This window comes from Chlamydotis macqueenii, chromosome 16, assembly GCF_036417535.1.
Source record: "Chlamydotis macqueenii isolate bChlMac1 chromosome 16, bChlMac1.mat, whole genome shotgun sequence".
Taxonomy (NCBI): domain Eukaryota; kingdom Metazoa; phylum Chordata; class Aves; order Otidiformes; family Otididae; genus Chlamydotis; species Chlamydotis macqueenii.
Genome location: NC_141571.1, coordinates 7,212,135 through 7,225,690, shown reverse-complemented (window position 1 = coordinate 7,225,690; position 13,556 = coordinate 7,212,135). Strand labels below are relative to the sequence as shown.

General features: G+C 41.6%; 1 protein-coding gene across 2 annotated transcripts in view; it reads left to right on the top strand.

The window, feature by feature from the left end:
- PREX1 (phosphatidylinositol-3,4,5-trisphosphate dependent Rac exchange factor 1) overlaps window positions 1–13,556 on the top strand; it is a 174,028-nt gene that overhangs the window by 149,059 nt on the left and 11,413 nt on the right. The window contains exons 25-33 of one of the 2 annotated variants that reach the window (XM_086760400.1): window positions 776–1,034; window positions 2,058–2,264; window positions 5,715–5,803; window positions 6,171–6,253; window positions 6,876–6,966; window positions 8,657–8,785; window positions 9,497–9,538; window positions 11,294–11,511; window positions 12,599–12,698. In XM_086760400.1, coding sequence (XP_086616526.1) covers window positions 776–1,034; window positions 2,058–2,264; window positions 5,715–5,803; window positions 6,171–6,253; window positions 6,876–6,966; window positions 8,657–8,785; window positions 9,497–9,538; window positions 11,294–11,511; window positions 12,599–12,698 — 1,218 coding nt within the window. Of the gene's footprint in view, window positions 1–772; window positions 1,035–2,057; window positions 2,265–5,714; window positions 5,804–6,170; window positions 6,254–6,875; window positions 6,967–8,656; window positions 8,786–9,496; window positions 9,539–11,293; window positions 11,512–12,598; window positions 12,699–13,556 lie in introns of both variants that reach the window. The other variant, XM_086760399.1, reaches the window with a different exon arrangement.

Genomic DNA, 13,556 nt, shown 5'->3' with positions numbered 1-13,556 from the left:
TCTGATAAATAGCTGCTACATAAGCATTTGTCCTAGAACCTGATTTTGAGTTCCAACATTTCTTCATTATGATCTCCCCTAATATGCTTCTGATTCATTGTCCTGTGAAGGTCAAAGTGCAGGCATGTTTGGAAGAGACTCGGGGAAGTGTAGACTAACCAATCTTCTGAAGAATGGCATTGACTATTCAAAATGGGGTCAATAAAGAAGCCCTGCTCACTTGAAGATATTAAAATTCCATAGTATTTTTAATGCAAGCTAAGGTGGTTAGGAAAGTACCATACGAAAACTGTCAGCATTTTTAAATGAAAATGAGTTTTATTTCTCTTCTGTAAGGACATAACGCTATTTCTTTTTTTACATATGTATGTGTTTGTGTGTGTAAATGCTGGTAAAGCTGGAATAGTAACATAGACTAACTCCTGAGAACCTGAATTTATTCTCATTTTAACAAATGCTTTTAGATACTATCCATGTTGTCTGTATGACTATATGTGTGGAGAGTTCCTGTCTTCACTTCTATAATTTAACATGTTTCTGGGCTACAGTAAATTCAAAACATCTAGTTGGTATGACAGGGGAAAAAAAAATCTTATCTTTTTTTTTTTTTTTTTTTTTTAAAGAATGCTTTTGTCATAGAATGTTATTACATAAAATAATTCTTTGAAATTTTTTTTTTCTTGTTAAAATTCGACCTATCCTAAACTATCATTATTGGGATGCAGTAGAGGAAGTCATGAGAGCTATACTAACTGGACCTTTCAATGTTTAGCAGGTACCTTAAATCCAGTCTCCTATACTCAACATTGCATCACCACTATGGCTGCACCATCCTGGAGATGTCTGACCCCAGAAGATGGAGATCTTGATGGTAGCTTTGACCAGCAGAACGGAGGAACAATTCAGGAAGAAAGGGGACTCAGTTTTCTGCTGAAACAGGAAGATCGGGAGATACAGGACTCATACTTACACCTTTTTAACAAACTTGACATTGCAGTGAAGGAAATGAAGCAATATGTCATTCAGATAAACAAGTGAGTAAAGAATCCCCTGTGCACTGCAGAGAGCACTTCTGATCAAATGGGGGCCTTAACCTCAGAAAGGACATCGGGGCCCATCGGCCCCACCTGTCATACTCATACTCACCTGCTCACACAGGCACTTGCGTTACAGCTCCTTGCTGGTTGTGCCCAGCCTACGCCTGTGCAGTCCCACCAATGTATATATTACTGTTCTTTGCTCCTGAAAGTCTACCTGAATTCACCAGACACTGTTTTGCTTACTATATATTCCAATATAGGAACCTGTTTTGTGCCAACAACAATTTTGGAATTCCATACAGACAGTCCCTAGACTTGAGATTTTTTCTGTTACAAGGCAAACTAAGCAAAACTTCAGATTTCAGGCAGCTTTCTCTATGTAATCTATGTTTTGTTTTGTCCTTTTGTTTTTTCTTTTTCTCATGGGTCTCCTAGCTGTAGTAATGAACGGTTTGAATAGTGCATCTGTGTATTGTGCGTAACTGGCAGGGTTTTGGTAGCAGGGACTGAAGAGGTGATCTGTGTGGGAGAAGACCATAAGCTGCCCTAAGCCACTCACAGCCACTTCCAGGAATCCCAGTAATGAAAAAGAACAGCCCATCATACGCCAAAACTTTGACTGACCATAAAGCGTGTGGAGTCTTGGCTCAAACCTGTTTAAGAAAGGACGGTAGCTGCTGGGTAGAGCCAGTGAGCTGAGGCACTGCCCCAGGGGAGAAACCCAGCACCTTGGATGGAGAAAGTGAGGACTTTGGCGAATTAAAACCAGAGTCCTTTTGGGCCACCATGGTTACAGTGATAAAGCTGTACCTATGGAAACAGGACCTTTTGTGAACTAAGGTTCATGGATTTCAATGAACCCTTTTCAGAGCTCGCAGTTTTACACAGCTGTAGTCTGTGTAAAATACTGGCAAGGTTGCTTTTGGTTTCACATAGCTGAATTCCAGCCTTAGTCCTTATACTTCATTTGTGAGACTACCCACCCGTCCCTGAGAGCTGTGTGTTTTACTTTGGCAGACTTTTGTCCACCATAACAGAACCTACAGAAGGTGGTGCCTGTGAGCCACCATCTACTGAGGAGACATCTCCACCTTCCCTGGGAACAGAAGAGAGTGATCCTGACAAAGCTGAGCACGGTGGAATCAAGAAGGTCTGTTTCAAAGTTTCTGAGGAAGACCAGGAAGACTCTGGACATGACACAATGAGTTTCAGAGACTCCTACAGGTTAGTCTGAAGATTGTGCCACTTTTAACTTACTTATATTTAAGGTTTGAAGCTCTAATCCAGATATTGATTCAACAAGCAGGAGGACCTTGTGTGGTTTTTTTTTTTTTTTTTTTTTACTCAAAACCACACAATTGTCACATGAACTCTTGCTGAAATTACGCTGTAGTACCTGCAGCTCCTTTCCTCATCTTTGTCTGTCTCATTTTCTCTCGATATTATAGTAGTAGATGACAAATTGGTAGATCAGGATTCTTTTCTGGAGCAGATTATCTACTATTGACATACACTCACTTGCAGGTACATCTTGCGTGACTAAAATGGCCAGCTGTCAATCTGAATGGTCCAAAGTGTGGTACATGTGCATTTCTCCATGGTTCACCAGGACTTCATGTGATCTTAATCTGAACAGTGCCCATGGAGTAACAGCTATGAAAGGGAAGCAATCAAAGAGTACTAGATTGTGAGTCTTGATGCAAGTGTGCATCTCTTGCCATGAGGCTAATCGCTGTTTTTGTGGCTCTGTGATGAGGAGTGATGAATTGCCATGAGTGCTTTTAGCAGAGTGGAGGCCCAGATTTCCCCAAGGAGAATTCTTCATTCCTGTTATGAGTGCTTTCTCAGACTTTTTTTTTTGTTCCAAATAATCCTTCTGTTCTTGGAGTTACATGAACAGTTACACATCAAATAAGGGGCTGCTGCAGTTGCTTTATTTGACTACGACATCTGGAATTCTCTATCTGGGCTGACATTTGCCGGGTTCTGAACTGTGCTGCTCACATCATGATGAGCAGGATAGTAATAGAAAGCAGTGTAACCCAACAGACCTGACAGACCTTCAGTGGACACTGGATCTGTGCTGATCTAATGACCCTCAGAAGAATCTTAAGATTTCCTGATTGGCTTCTTGACAGTTGTTGGAAGTATCAGTTGAGGTTTTCCAGATAGACTACATCCAGCATCAATCATGGTGCCAGCTGTGCATCCCTTAAGTGAATACTGTAGGTTTTTTCCAAACATACAGGAATTAAACATCTAACTGCCTTGGTCTCTTGAAAATACCACCCCAGCACTAACTCTTAAAGGTTAGAACTAGTTTTTCTGAGTTTGATTATTTAAAATAATGTTATTTTCCAGTCAGCCAGTTATTCTGTATTCAGCTACTGAAGTATTCACTAGCTATAGTTATTTCATTACCTTTATTACCAGGGAGACACACAGGAAAAAAACCTTTTCTCATAACAATGCCACAATAATGCTTCTAGCAAATTGAATACATTGAAATAAATAGGTCTAGTGTGACTTTCTTTTTCTGTAAACTAGCTGGAAACTACAGAAGCTCAGCAGAGTTTGCAAACTACTTGGTCTTATAATAGCCAGTCTTGAAAGGAAATGTTTCCATTCAGTTCTGCAAACAATTTTCCCAGTAGTCTAAGACACTGAGAAACAGAATTGGACATTGAGTTTTTTATTTTTAATGGGCCTTTGAAACCACAAACGCACATGTTTATTCAGGTGTCTCAAAATCTTGGGTTTGGGACATGATTGACTCCTGCTTCTCCAGGAATATTTGCTACCAAAGGAAATCTCATACGCTCCAAATCTGTCTGTCCTGGGAGGGAACACTTGGACACTCAGCTTTAGAAGAAACGCAACAACAAGTTGCAGTCATGTCTGACCATTCCAATTTTACATCCTTCGTAGGCCGTTTTTACACTTCCAGCAAGGCCATAGAATTTTGCCCATGCAAAGGAGTAAAGACACTTTACAGTGAGTTGGGAGGATGAGAGTAACCTGAATGAATGATGCATCTTTGAAACTTCTATGCTACAGGCTTTATTCTTTACTTGCTGTTAGTTTTGTATCCTGGTACAGGTAGCAATGTGTTACATTCATGCAGGACTGCAGAAATGAAAGAATTGGAACGGTTTACACCGTGGGTCTGTGTAGCCCACATGGTCCAATCTCTTGCTCAGCACAGGTCCAACAAGATTGGTTGCTCAGGGTCTTGTCCAGTTGAATATTGAACCTCTCAAGCGCAGCAAGTATGCAGTCAGTAAAGAAACAGAATCAGCACTCACAATGTTGAGATTTGTGACATCTATTTATTGTGCTAGATTTAAATCTGCGCATGTGGTCTGAAGCTTTCCTATTGAAATGTGCTGTATTTCTTTCATTGTTGATAGGAATCCCATTTTTGGCTGTTTAGTTTAAATGGTTTCTGTAATTGAGGCTAATCTCTTCTGTATATCAGTGACAGCACAGTCAGTCTCAGCGGGTCTGTCACCTGCTTCAAAATTCTACACGTAAATGTAAGATGAGAAAGATTATTCTGTTTCATCTCTATTAGACAGAGGCAGAGAATTAAGCATATATTACAGATAATAGTTACTCAAGGGGGAATAAGATGTATTTTGATTGGTTTTGATCTGGAAAACTACTGAGGAGCTACAAAAGTAAGCAAATTACAGATAATAAGATATCTTGTTTGCATTAGCCATGCTTCTGTCTCTGGGATCATTTGGAGGTGTAATTCAAATTTTGTAAGGGTTTGTACTGCAGAGTCGTTGCTGTAAGTATTAATCTTCTTCAGAAAAAAATAGATTTCTTTGCTAATAGGTTCAACAAAGGACAGGCAAGATCCTTGATTAGGGTTCTTTCAGTTGATCTTAGATTTTTTTTTTATTTATTTTTTTTTTTTTTCTCTCCTCTCATCTCTGTCTAAAATAAAAACAGAGGAAGAGACAATATGGAGAATTTTATAGGCCTTGTTCTGGGCTTGTACTGCTAAAAACACTGTGTCACTTAATTGGACTGAGCTCCATGGCCTTTTTCACTACTTTTATTAAGTTATAGTTAGAGTAAAGTGAACTTTAAACAGAGGAGATTCATACTAGAATTTTCCAGGTGTGCATGGGCCAACTGTAGTGACTCCTCTGCTTCCTGGGATAGTTTTAGGATCTGCAGTGGCTGATTCATGATGGTATAGATTCCTTACGTTTCCTCTCCCATCTCCAATATCTGTGCTACTACAGCTTCCATGTATGCTGGAGTTGGGTGCTGTAATCTCTTGAGAATTGGTAACAAATGTTGAGTTTAGTGGAGATTCCATCTCTTAGATTTTAATGATTTCTCCCCTACTGGATGCTCGTGGAGCGTACTTAGTGATTCACCCAGAGGAGGTCTGTGGTGGGAAGTCCATTTTCATTATTTACAGGATGCAGGCGAGCATTGAGTGGTCACTACAAATGGAAAAAGACATCCTCTTGCAGTGCCAGCCCCAGAGGCCTTGCTTAATGGTTGTTCTGCATGTAATTAGTTTTTCTTTTGTATATGCATAACAGAATTGGTTTTGGGGACTGCAGTGTTAATAAAAACAGAATGATAGTATATCAGAGAGTGAGTGTAAGGACAGCTTTTTTCAATCAACTTCTTTGCTTTTCTTCCTAGTGAATGTAACAGTAACCGGGACTCGGTGTTGTCATACACCAGCGTACGCAGCAATAGCTCTTACCTGGGCAGTGATGAGATGGGATCAGGTGAGTACAGGCAGAGGTTACTTGCATACCTTGCACAGCTGGGAAGTCTTTGCTGATTGTAAGCACTTGCATGTTTAAACTGTAAATGTGATTTCTTCAAAAGTAATCCTAAGAACATAGAGATTTGTTCTTTTTCTAATGAACCACAGTAAAATTGGAATATGGAAGGGGTATTAGGCAAGGACAGGCTTCTTTATTTATTGGACATTTGTATTTTATAAAAAATCATGAGTATCTAGATCTATGAATTAGAGATAAAGCAGCAATCATTTTTCACCCACTCCAGCGCGAAGGTGTGCTTGTGTCATCTGTGGCCTCATCACAGATCCATAAGACAGGTAAAAGCTTTTCGTCTTTCTTTTATTAGGAGATGAGCTTCCCAATGACATGAGGATTCCTTTAGACAAGCAAGACAAACTTCATGGCTGTCTGGAACATCTTTTCAACCAGGTATGTAAAGCACCACTTCTACACAGAATTGCTTTCTCTTTCTCAATGTCAATAAAAGAAATGGGAAGTATCAAACTGTTTAATGAAATCATGTTTTGAGGGAAGGCAAACTATCAAGATTTTGGGGTACAGTGTAAGCAAGTCCATTGTAGGACAGTTTGAGGAATCAATTTTGTCAACATTGAGGTTGCCTTGTGTGATTTAAGAAAGGCTGACCTGCCTTATCTCAGGCATTAGACAAAGGGGAAAAAAGCTTTCATAAAAAAAAGGAAAAGATGAACAAATTATAATACCTTGTTTGATCTAAGTGGATCACATTTGCAGATCTCAGGAGAGTCCTTGCAAGTTTAGCCAACAGATGTCTTTATAGATGTACAGCACCAGAGAACTGGTTTGTATTATCTTTTATCTTACCAGCATGTAGATATCACTGTGCAAAATGCTGTATTCAGTGTGAGAGGCTCTTGAGGCCACTTCATGGTTAGAAAGTCTTAATGCTATTTGTCAACGGGAAATAATTCCAAAATACAAATAGTGTAATGGCTTTTGCATTTTCCCACAAGAGTTCTGTTCAGATTTTCTTCTGCAAGTCTTACTAACACTGAAAACATTCCAATTGTAGGTTGATGCAATCAATGCACTTCTAAAAGGACCAGTAATAACTAAGGCCTTTGAAGAAACCAAGCACTTTCCAATGGACCACAGTTTGCAAGGTAAAGAAGGCGGCTAATTGTATTTAATCATGTGATTTGCTAGGACTTAAGAGCTTAACATGAATGCACAAATGCTATATGACCACTGAGAGTTATTTAATTATGCAGTCTATCCAATCATATATTAATGGCAGGTACCATGTCTGGCCATCCTTAAAAGATCATTTTCATATGAATTCCTTCTGAAACACACAAACACTTTTCTGTTATATGCCACTGAATCCTCATAGCTCTTTCACAAGTCTTCAAGTCTGTCCCTTGATGTGAGCACAGATATGTATCTCAAAAGGTACAAGGCAAAGATAGGTCAGGTGCAAGGTAAACGAGCACTCTGATAAGCTGATGAGGGGCTGACCATTGTACATCTGAGGCACCAAAAGGTTCTGCCCGAGTTTGCTTAATGACTACTTCTGCTTTTCTTCAGATGGGTAATTGCCAGAGTAAACTCATCCTCACATGACACTTATTTTGAAAACTGATTCCCATAGAGAGCAAACAAATGATACCGTGTTTTCTTTTTCCTCAGGGAGCATGATGAGGCTTTGGTCTTAATGGTTTTGGGGCCCAGGATGTGGTTTCTTCTCTCACTGAAATACCCAGGACTTTATTTTCTGACCATTTGCTGCGTTTCCTTTCCCACTTGAAATCTGAAATGTTTCCTGCTATTCCTACTATACTTCAGGTCCTATAGTCACGCTTCAATGTCTGACAAGCTGTTTTTCAGTGGCACGCTCTGTAAGAGAACTTTTTCTGGCTGTGGGTTTTTTTTTTCCTGACTGCAGAAATAACTCTTAAGAAGATCTGTTACATGAACTCCTCTCTACAAACACATTCACATTTATGTAGAGTATCTGTTAGTCTTTCCAGGCACTTTGTGAATGAAGTGAAGAAATAACAGACAACCCTGTGTTCACGTCCTTTATTTTATTTTGCTGAAACGGAGTCTCATTTATTAAAACTAGATTAATTACACTGAGAGTCTTTTAGTTAACTGAACTGATGATCCCGCGTTCATCACACTAAGGAACAGATGAGCCCTGCTTACGTTCAGCTGGAATCCTGTTCCAAAGTGTCTGTTTAACAGCTACCAGAGACACCTTTCCGTGATGGATGTAAATTTGAATGCTATCCCGTTTCTGTTCATTTGGCACAGTTTTTCTGTGTTTCTCTGTCTACTTATGCATTTTATCACCATTTGGCTTAGTCATGAGAGAATAAATCTTCTACTTTGTAATTAAATAATTAGCTTCCATCAGGTGGAAGAAAGCAGAATATTTCATAACTTCTCATCAGTATGGGATGTGACAGCTGCAGCCAAAAAGTTGCTCTGATTCTGCACAGCCAGGGACTCTAGATCTACCCGATATAGCTGCCTGCACATTATTAAACGCAGAGAAAACGGAAGGGAATTCCATGTTTTGTGAGTAGTGCAGAGCTCCCTTCACTGTCCGTGTCACCCAGGTACATAACTGCTAGTCCACAGCCCTGAAAATAGGAGGCTACTGATCATGAGATTATAGGAAAAGTATTTTTTCCTTCTTTATTAGATGTATTTAAGAATGTTTTTCATACATAGTTGTTGCTATTGATACTGTATCTCTGCTTTCATCTGTATACACATTTTAACTCACAAACCGCTCTCAGCTATGTAGCATTTCCTTAATGGCTAACAAACTCAATTTTTTCCTAGAATTTAAACAGAAGGAAGAAACCACAGTTAGGTGCCGGAATAATATTCAAGCCAGCATTCAAGAAGATCCATGGAACCTCCCACTGCGCATCAAGAACCTTGTTGAAATCATACAAAAATATGTGGAAGGTCTGTAAATAAGGAAAAGTTTGTTACTGGCTTCAAGGAGAAAAGATCTTGATCTAATCGAGTCTAACTGCTCATTTTATCATTTTATCTCACTTTGTAGTAAGGCTGTAGTACTGGGCTGTAGAGAGGAACAGATAAAGCAGATTATTGTTTGCAGAGTCCCAGTGCTGTATGGTAAAATCTCACCTGTGCAGCAATTCCAAAGAATTTTCTCTCCCTTATTTTGTCAGCTCATTCAGACAGAATTATATCAGACCGCTCTATTTCCCTGTGGGGTTTTTTAACCCTTTTAGAAAAATTGAGAGAGAGATGCTTGTTACATTCTAAAATGAAGTCAATGCTAATCAGATACTTCAGCGCCCTAAACCATTGCAGTCTGGTGGAACTGGAACAGGAGCTGAATCTGATGTTTACAGTCCGGTGCAAAGCACTGGACAGAAATCACCTCCTTAGGGATTCGTCTACATGTGCTATTTGTTTCCAATAACGCATGGTAGTCAAGAGCGCATTTAGCCTGTAAAATTCTTTGATGTACACCTTATTTCTTTTTCAATCGTTAACGTGTCTGTGTGAGTAAGGACTATTAGAGTAAATAGAAATGGCCACACAGGGGCCAGGGATTGTTGGGAATGAGGAGACTGTTAAGCAAATGCAATCAAATCTACCATGGTGTCATGTTGACTAGAGCATTCCTTTTCTTCACTGTTTCAGATGGGAAGAATCAGCTGCTTTTGGCCTTGTTAAAATGCACAGGTAAGTGGTTTTGATTTGTTGAAAACATCATGATATATATAGAAGTCCCTAACACTCACACTTCTATGTGCATGCATGTGCACACATCAGAGCGTTATGTTTTTCCTTAGCATTTAGGTTTTTCCCTGGCATTTTATGCTAACATTTCTCATGCTCTGCATTTAGGGCAACCTTTCCACGCATCTGACATCTGTTCTTCACTTCACTGCAGGCTGCTTGTGTTACCTGGCTGGCTGCAGATGTTTTGCAAGCACTGTTTTTCTTTTCACTCTCTTAATTTTTCCTTTGTACAATGGTCCTTCCCAGATGGCCTTTACTGTTTAGTGCTGGGGTGAGAACACAGAGCAAAAATGAGACTTACTGCACAACTTTCTGTGAGACTATGGACCCTGTCATCTTCCCAAACGGAGCAGGCATGTTAGAAGTCGGGATTGTGTCTACTGAAATGATAGCCAGGAGCAGACTAAGAACCCAGATGTGCAGGCAGCACCCAGGAGCGAACGTGCAGGTGTTTTGTAATTGAAACGCCTACTTGCTGTACTTTCATTGGAAAATGAGGTAATAGATAACTGGAATAGACTGTTTTTATTTTGCTGTGCCAGACTTGATTCTCAGGTCTTCGTAGGATGAAGATGAGAGATTTGTATGGCCCTAAGTGACCTGTGAGCTGCTGCCAACACTGGTTCATGAGTCTGTCCAAACCAGCCTGTGGTGACAGTCTAGTGGCCATAAAGGCTTTTTTGACTGATAGCAGATATAATGACTCCCTAAGTCTCTACCTGTGCTCCATCTCCTGCAGCATTTCCATGAACATCCTCTGGAAAGAACGGAGGAGCAGATGGCACTGAACTGGCTATAGCAGCTTCGTGGCACCAGGGATTCCCTTGCCTTGAGGGTAGTCGTGAGCTCTCGTTGTCTTACCTCCAGCAGTTCAGAGGTGTATGCTGAGAGGATTGGTTGTCCTGAAGTTGAGAATATGGGCCAGGGCCTGGAGTGTATTAGTCAGTCATTGTGTTCAGTGCTTTATAAAAATAATTCAGATCTTCAGAGCCTCTGGGTGATGTCTTCAGCTGCTTTGTCTGGGGAGCACTGCCTTGACAATGGGAGACTGCTGTGCTGCAGTGCCTGCTGGAGGGGCCCAGGGTGCCTGGGAAGTAGCTCTTCACTTATTCATGTGCCTCTTTGGCCTGCAATCCCCTTAAGTGTGACGAGGTTGATTTGGCCTGGCAGGCAGACTGGAAGGAAAGTTAACACAGGGGAAATTCTCCCAGGAAACATAAACCAATTGGCACCGTATGGGCAGGCCCAGTTAATGCATTAAGCATATGGGAAGCCCACAAAGTACAGATGGATGGGGGAAGATGAATCTCTAATAGCCCAGGAGAGAAGTAATGGCAGAGACCGTCTTTCAAGAATTCTCTTGCTTCTGTAAACATAAAAGGAAGGGAATCAGTCCAGCTACAGCACTAAGGAGTTACAGCTCTTCCCAGTCAGAAGAATGAGTGTGCAGATGGCAGAGGTTGTAATAAACAGTCAAGTGGACTAGAAAATTTTCACACGTGCATGTACGCCAGCTATGCTGTCTTTATACAGCCAGGTCACAGAGCACGAAGAGGTTATCTGCTCAGTCTGTGCAAAGCTACAGCAGAAGCCAAATGTCATGTGCACACACACACGCAAACTGCTGCTTTGGCAGTGAGATTAAAGACAAGTATACTCATGACTTCTTTATGCTTCTCTCCCCTTCTCTGGCAGATACTGAGCTACAGCTGAGACGTGATTCCATCTTCTGTCAGTCTCTTGTGGCTGCTATTTGCACCTTTTCAGAGCAGTTACTGGCTGCTCTCAACTATCGATACAACAACAATGGGGAATACGAAGAGAGCAGCAGAGACGCCAGCAGAAAATGGCTGGAACAGGTAGCAGCCACTGGTGTTTTACTAAACTACCAGTCTCTTCTCTCTCCCAGTGTGGTAAGTTGAAGAGTTGTGATGCCCTTGGGTCTGCTCACACTTGCCTGTATGCTTCTCTCCTCTCACAGCACAGCCCACAGCCCTTCATTCTAGCAGCATGTTTAGACTCTCACTACAGCAACCTCTGCAGATTCCCGCTGCTGCCAACCCCGTGCCACCGTTCTGTATCCCGTCGTTTTCATCTCCTCACAAGTGCTGGACCCACTGTCACACAAGAACACTACAGGAATCTGTCTGCCTTCCTATTTGGAGTAATATTGCTGTATTTAGGGAGGTTTTGCTGCTCAGTTGTTGGTGTGTGTGTGGCCTGCCATCTTCTGGTGAAAACACATATTTCAACAAATAAGTGAATTCTGAGTATTCCAAGAGTTCCAACAACATGAAAATCCAGGCTTTGTTCATACACTGGGCACTTCTATCGAGTAGATAGACTGCAGTCTCTCTCTCTCACTTCTGTGGTGCTGGTGTTTGGGGCACCTGTCTAAGGAGGGGAGGAGCTGGTCTTGCATAGTTCATCTACACCTAATGAACAGGTCAGCCACTGCTGCAGTAAATTAGCTACCTTAACTGTAAAATTGTGAAGAAAAAAGGAGCATAAAAAAGACAAGTAGCTCTGACATTATAGATAAGTGACATATTTTTGGACTACAGTAAACACTGTAGATTGAGTGTGGGTTGTTTTTTTTTTAAATACAATCCAAACTATATGCATATGTAACTATAATTTCTTTACCTTGCATTGAATGTATGGACGTTTATTTCACAGTAACTGATAGGCTGTTCTTCATATTTGTAGGTGTAGAGTAAAGTTTGGGGAAAGAGATCTCCTCAAACTTATTCAGTCCTTAAACCTCTCTGCTCTCTGTGAATCAAATCAAATGACATCTAAGCAAAGGGTAGCTAAACTTGTATCACAAAGTTAAAGAGCTTTTACTAATTACAGGGCTGGGATGGACTTAATGGAAAGCTCCACATTCTGCTCTAGGTCTCCTGGACCAAAGCATGCCCATAAGCAACTATACCTTCCTGCTATTGATCTCTTTCTGGCAGATGGTAACCTGTTTATATCTGTTTCTTTGCGCTACAGAGGGAGGAGCGTACCATGCTGGAAGACATCCAGGTCACTCTGACTGAACTGGACAAAGTTGCCTTCTATTTCAAGCAGCTGGATGAAAGTCTTGTAGCAAGTGAGTATTCTCTGTGTCTTTGCAGCTCTGCTTTTCTTGTCTGTTTTATGGGTTAATATCCACTGTGGTTATAAATCTAGCAGACCATGTCAGACCTGGAGAGCACTGAGCAGCTTCTCGAAGCACTGTTGCATTCTCTGTTTCCACTGCAAACACGCCATAAAAAGCAGGATGGACACCGCGGGATGCTGGCATGTTCTGTGATTTGTAACTGTGGTCTGGGCCAGTGTACCTCACCTGTGTGATTGTGCACACAGGGAGACAGGACAGATGCTGAGCAGTTCCTGACGGGTGTTTGTCGTTCACCACATTGCCTGTGTAGAAGAACTGTCCCTCCCCAGCTCCTCTGTGCCCCACCCTGCCAGATCTCTCTCCATGTTTGCTGACTATGAGATGCCATGAAACAAGATGGCATTTTAATTACTTAATGTGTTTATTGTATTAGCATCAGACATCATGCTAGGTCCTGCTAACTGTGTATCTCCTTGTTGTGGTTTTGTTAGTGAGGGGGGGCCTAAGGTGGTAGCTTCTGTAGGAAACTGCTAGAAGTCGCTCCCCTTTGTTCAGGGGACTCAGCCAGGCCTAGGGCGGACCCGCTGCTGGCCAAGGCCGAGCCGATTGGTAGCAGAATGTCCCGTGATAACGCCTCTGCGATAACGTATTTAAGTAGGGGAAAACCAAAGGGGGGGGGGGGGGGGGGAAAGATGTGAAGCAGCTGAGCGGGGCCAGAGGCGGAGAGGGGGAGGTGTGAGCCTTGTGGGCCTTGCAGCCCTCATCCTCTGGCCCGACTCGGCCCGACCCAGCTGTGAGAAGTGGAGAGGAGATGGATGATGTGAAGAGATTCTGAGAGGTGTCTGA